Genomic DNA, 5672 nt, shown 5'->3' on the forward strand with positions numbered 1-5672 from the left:
AAACAAAATGTCACATCGATTGGATTGCTGGCTCACAATGCTCTGAAGTGAAGTAAGAAGATACATGGACCATTTCTCAATTGCTTTGAAAATAGATATAATTGCCGCCCAATAAATTGGGAATTCAGGGCAGTTGAGCCTCATTGAATTTTCACCAATTCAGTTTCGTTGAGTTTCATTTAGTGTTAGACAATGACCGAGTTAGGACTTCCGAGTTAGTGGGTCAAAAATATAAACAAGAAATATAGGTTGATGATTGGTTGTCAATAATTTTATTTTATTTTATTTTTCTAATAATTCTTTGTTAAATTTTTTGGATTACAATAATTTGTGGTTTGTAGTTTGTAGTTGTTTAGGTTAATATACTGTTATTTGGGTGATTTGTGATATTGATGGAAGTAATATGTGAAAGAAGAAATGCTACTTAGGAAATATTTTCACAACACTTTCATAATAAATCTCAAGTAGTAAGTTATTACTAGCTGTTATTAGTAAATAAAAAAGTAATTTAAATAGTGAGTTCAAATTAAAATTAATAACAATTTACCACTAATAATTTGTTGTAAAAGCGTTATAAAAATGTTGTGTTCATGGCAAATAAAAGCCAAGATTTTGGACCACCGAGAGGGATGGCCTAGTGGTCAAAGTGTGTGATCGCTGTCTTGAGATCCCACGTTTGAATCCTAGCGGGGAGTAGAGAGTGGGGAGTGAGATTGCCTCTTGCAGTTAATCCATGATTTATTAGCTTTCTCGTGGGACTAGAGTGAGGTCTGTGGTCACCCCCGACCACAGTACGTAGTTATGGCTCAATCTAACATTCTCTAGCGGAGATGCTCCTATGGTCATGCCCATGGGTGAGTCACAATGATCGTCCTTGCCCTTTTTTATTCAAAAATAAATAAATAAATAAAAGCCAAGATTTTGGAGAGAGGCGGGCCAATTAAGGTTAGGCCTAATAGGTATAGCTAGTGGTGACGGTGGCAGGGGAAGCACCATTTTCCATGGTACAGCTAGCGGAGATGGTAACTTCAGGAGAAGTTTTAGCCAACCGTGGTGATAAGAATAAGATATCTGGATTGGTGTACTGTGGTTCTGGCGAGGATGAAATCTTCTAAAAGCAATAAAGTCTAGCTCACAACAAAATTTCACCAACTGTGAAGGTAGCAAGTCGGCCGTTGTTGATAAAATATTGCAAGAATTGTCAGCGTGTAACATTACTTATCTATAAAAATTCATGACAGACACCATTTTTGACAAGTGGTGACAAGGAATTGTTAAGCATTCGTTAAGAAGAAAATTCCAATGCAATCCAGCTACTTTTATGAACAGTACATTTAATCAAAAAATCTATATTTTTATCAACTTTTGCTCCGTGACACTAAATTGATAACGTTCGAAATAAACTAATCCTTGACACATATTTTAAGGACCAAATTTTGCCGTCCCTAAATAAAGTTGGCTCTTACATCATAATCATAATTGATGCCCTTTAAATGTAACAAGAAAAACGTGATGTCAAGAAGGATCCCAGTAGCTTCAACTTTTATTTAAAACAAAATAAACTATAACTTCCATAAATCCACATTACGAAACCAGCAATTAAACTGCACAACTGTATGTTGTCCAGAATATAGTGGCTACATCAAGCTACACATACATTTTTCGTATAAAACAAAGGAAACAGAACAACCAAATGAAAATGTAATTTTTATTGTTATTATTCATGAGAATCAATGAAACTGCAGTTATGTAGTACTATCAAGAGTTAATCTTCCTGCAGTTCGTTCTAATCTCTCCCCTTGAACCTGTCAATGGAGAAATATTTCCCATCTTAACAATGGACTTGGGGAATTGCTCAAAGAAAAGTTGGCTGTTCTCTGCGTATTGCTTTACCAATTCCCTTGATCCTTCATTCTTGGTTAAAAGAACTTGATCAGAGTTCAGAAGGCCCTTTGAAGCCAATATGTTCTTGTAGTAGTTGTTATCAAACTTTGTTGGGCTGACATAGTCCAAGAAAAACAGGTTCTGATCACCACCAGATTTTGGGCATCGGGTTTTCAATTGGGCCGCATATGATTGATCAAGTGTGTAGTCGGGCTGTCCATTTCCTGACTGGTTGTACAGTCTTTGCCTGAAGCTGGTGCACCGGGCATTTCCAATTGTATGGCTCCCTGTATAACAAAATTTAGTTCACACACAAACATTCGGGTTATGATATTGGAGAATGTATGAGTTTGAGAACTTAGTATGTATTTAACTATTTCTCTTTACAAATAAGAATAGTACACAATAAAGTAGTATGTAGTATAGACATATATTAAAGTCAATAATAATTTGTCATCTTCGTACCTCAGTAGATTATGAAAAATATCATGTCCGTAACATTATTTTTCTAATTTTGTCCAATCAATGTTTTGAGCAATCTCATTTGATGACACAAAAGAGAGCATGTCTTAAAGTTAAAGGACCCTATCTGTATGGCATAAGCAAGTGCATTAGAGTCTTTACCAGACAGGGCAACAAGATCAACAATATTAAGCCCTTGTCGCTTGAACTTAGTGAGGATGGTCGGGAATGTGTTGTTTGGGGCAGGAATATTGTTGTTAGAACCGCTCAAACTTGCAGTTCTGGAGTCTCTTCTGCCTAATAGTACCTCCCAGCTGGGCCCACCTCTCTGTGTGCATCCAAAACATGATCAGAATTGAGTATTGGCCATGTAAGAGTAATTTGGTCGTGCCCAATTAATACAATGCACTAAAAATGTTTGTAATACTTACCAGAACAGTGGATTCTCTTGCAGCTATGGCCAAAAGGTCAGCACAAGATACTGTACGAGGGCACTCTTTCTCCAGTGCAGATTTGATCTCATCGAGGACATCAAAACCTCGAGCTGAATTCTTGTTAGGAACTGCCCCCTTCTCACTGACTATGGTTCCACTGCTGTCTAACAGTAATGAAGCATCACAACCCTGCAATATAGACAACTTGTGTCAACCACACTAAGCCATCGTGATACATAATAGAGTTCTGCTTATGAAATTTACAAGCACGGGTAATAATATGTAGTCCTCGTAATTAGCATGTTGCAATATAATTGAATTGAATTTATGAAGTTAATGAGAGCTAGTCATTGAAGTGACAAGTTATAGCAAGCTAGTAGCAAGACCTGGACAAAACAATCATGGAAATGGAGCCTGAGAATTGAAGCTGCCATACGGGCTTCTTTGGCCACAGCCTTGGCCAGTACGGACCTTACAATCTCTTGAGCTTTTGGGCAAGAGTGGTCATAAAACTGTGGGTAAAGGTTACCACCTTTGGTCTTGCTAGAGAAGCAAAGAGGAGCAAAAGCACAAAGAGAAAGAACCAAGAGAAAACTAGTGAGCTGAGACATTATTGTCTCTCTTTTTTTTGTCTTACACAAGGTTCTAGACCAAGACTTCTATAAAACACTCGCAGAGAAATTTCAGAACTTGATATGATGAGAGGTGGATGGCTTTCGAGTATTTATAGTAAAAACTTTGTAGACAAGATTAGACGAAGTCTTAAGAAGAGAGGGAAAAAAAATAGCGAAGGGAACAAAAAAGTTGGAGTTGGTACTAATTAACTAGGGAAAAGAGAAACGCCGGACCGCCAGCGCGCCAGAGTAGGTAGCTTTGCATACTTCGGCTTATTACTAGAAGCTCTTAGCTGATTACAGTGAAGCAACCTTTTGAATTATCATAGTAATAAATCTAGAATTACATCCAATTTCATGACATACTAAAGTTTTAATTGGTTGACTCACGACATACAAAAGTTTTAATTGGTTTTTTTTTTTTTTTTGAGGGGAAATGTTTTAATTGGTCGACTCAATGTGATCGACACGTTTCCCCACTATTTTATGCATAAATCTACTACTAACCATCCATTACTTCAACATGTGAAATTGTGTGAGTCCGTTGTAATGTTATTAAGAGATTAAAGTTATAAAATGATTTAAAACTATTAAGTTTAGTTGATAACTAAATTGATAAAGAGGTTTTTAGATTTGTGAATTGAGAAATGATAAAGAAAGACATGGTAAAAGTGTTGTTATTTTATCTTATAAATATTTAATTTCACACTTGAATTCAAATAATTCAATACTAATGATCAACAACGTTGATTTATTATTGTTATTATTATTGGCATCAACTTCGAATGTCTTTTTTGATAATAAAAAAAGGGCATTTTCATGTTTTCACTTTTATTTTTTGGATAAAAAAATTGAATAGAATTAAAAAGAAATAAAAGTTTCAAAAACTTATAGATTTCCAAAATCAACCATTGAGTGATATCTAAAAACCCCAAGAATTTGGTCTAATAGTTCCTAAAGTTCATGAGATTCATGACATCTTAAATCCAAACTCTTAGCTAGCATCTTAAGGCCAACCAATGGCGAAACCAGAAATTTTTGTTTGGGGCTGAGTTGCAACATATTAGTCAAGAAACCCCCCCTCCCCCCCCTCACCCATATACACACACTTTTTTATATGATAAGTTATATGTATACACACATCCCAAAAAAAAAGTTTAGTATTTTTTATCAAAACTATATTTGATGACGATCTTTCATAAAATAAAATTCATCTTATACCATTTTCACTAAAATTTTTAAAAAGTTTCATTTTCAATTCAAATTATCAAATTGTATACCAAAGTGAGTAAAAAATATTTCAATTGAACTAATAAAATTTTCAAAAATATGAATAATCCAAAACTTGAAGGAACAAGTTTGGCTCTAAACATATTTAAAGGTATCTTACTCTAACCCATTATATGGCAATTAAAGAGACATTTCATGTATAGTTTTAGTCACAAAACATTTTAATGAGTCAATGAATTGTTTAGTTGCCACATAATATGGATTAAAAAAGATAGATCCAAACATGTTTGGTGCCAAATTTATTATAAAAAAAAAAAAAATTTTAACAAACATAAGAACACATTTTACAATAAAGAATAAAATGGAGAAAAATAAAGTATTGTCTCTATAACTATTAGACCAATTATTTTTTTAAGAGCATTGTTAAACTAACTCAAATATTTTGGGGGGTAAGGGGGCAACTCCTACCTTTGTAGGCTAAATTTTCAAAATGTTAAAATAATTACCCATGTGTGTAGCTCTACCACTGGGGCCAACCCTAAGGTTTCCTCTTTATAATTACGTGGCATGTATGAGACGGAAAGAATAAACACACATGGGGATAGTCAAATCTTTTGAGAAAGAAACTCTCTATCAAGGTCTTTTCAAAATTTGCTAATCAAGGTTAAAAAAAAACACTTGAAAAACTTGTTTGAGCTATTTAGCTACCTTAAAGCTCTTATATAAGCTCTTAGAAGAAAGTATCATTATAGTGGGTATCTTAGATTGTAGTCATAACATGTCAGTGGAAAGGAAGGTCTAATTAAGTCAGGGCCCTTGCTCCTTAGAACAACATTTTACGAAATTTCTTGCTTAAAACCATTATTGGATCGACTTTAAATTCTTGTTATACAAATTACAGCATTGTAAATTAACCTTGGCTATGAAACCACCTCATTGAAATCAAGTTCTAGGCTTCTAGCTTGTTCAACTGTGTTCATTTTTACTCATTGACATGATTATGAAGGAAGTGTTCAGTGAACCCATGTGAGCTAGACAAGGTTCTACG

The 5672-nt window shown here is 34.5% G+C and overlaps 1 protein-coding gene across 1 annotated transcript; it reads right to left on the bottom strand.

The window, feature by feature from the left end:
* Positions 1 to 1513: 1513 nt before the first annotated feature.
* Positions 1514 to 3483, bottom strand: LOC142611864 (peroxidase 49-like). Its single transcript, XM_075784006.1, has 4 exons — positions 3167 to 3483; positions 2778 to 2969; positions 2509 to 2674; positions 1514 to 2171 (listed from the first exon to the last, which is right to left on the bottom strand). The coding sequence occupies exons 1-4, from the start codon at positions 3389 to 3391 to the stop codon at positions 1759 to 1761; spliced, it is 996 nt and encodes a 331-aa protein (XP_075640121.1). The 5' UTR covers positions 3392 to 3483; the 3' UTR covers positions 1514 to 1758.
* Positions 3484 to 5672: the final 2189 nt, after the last annotated feature.

Source organism: Castanea sativa, chromosome 10 (assembly GCF_040712315.1).
Source record: "Castanea sativa cultivar Marrone di Chiusa Pesio chromosome 10, ASM4071231v1".
NCBI lineage: Eukaryota > Viridiplantae > Streptophyta > Magnoliopsida > Fagales > Fagaceae > Castanea > Castanea sativa.

What these genes read in the sequence shown, in the direction of transcription:
- LOC142611864 (XM_075784006.1), bottom strand. Translation starts at nt 3,391, where the DNA reads ATGTCTCAGCTCACTAGTTTTCTCTTGGTTCTTTCTCTTTGTGCTTTT. An exon ending in TCCATGATTGTTTTGTCCAG is followed by an intron (nt 2,970 to 3,166) that starts GTCTTGCTACTA and finishes TCTATATTGCAG; the next exon opens with GGTTGTGATGCTTCATTACT. An exon ending in TGATCTTGTTGCCCTGTCTG is followed by an intron (nt 2,172 to 2,508) that starts GTAAAGACTCTA and finishes TTTGTTATACAG; the next exon opens with GGAGCCATACAATTGGAAAT.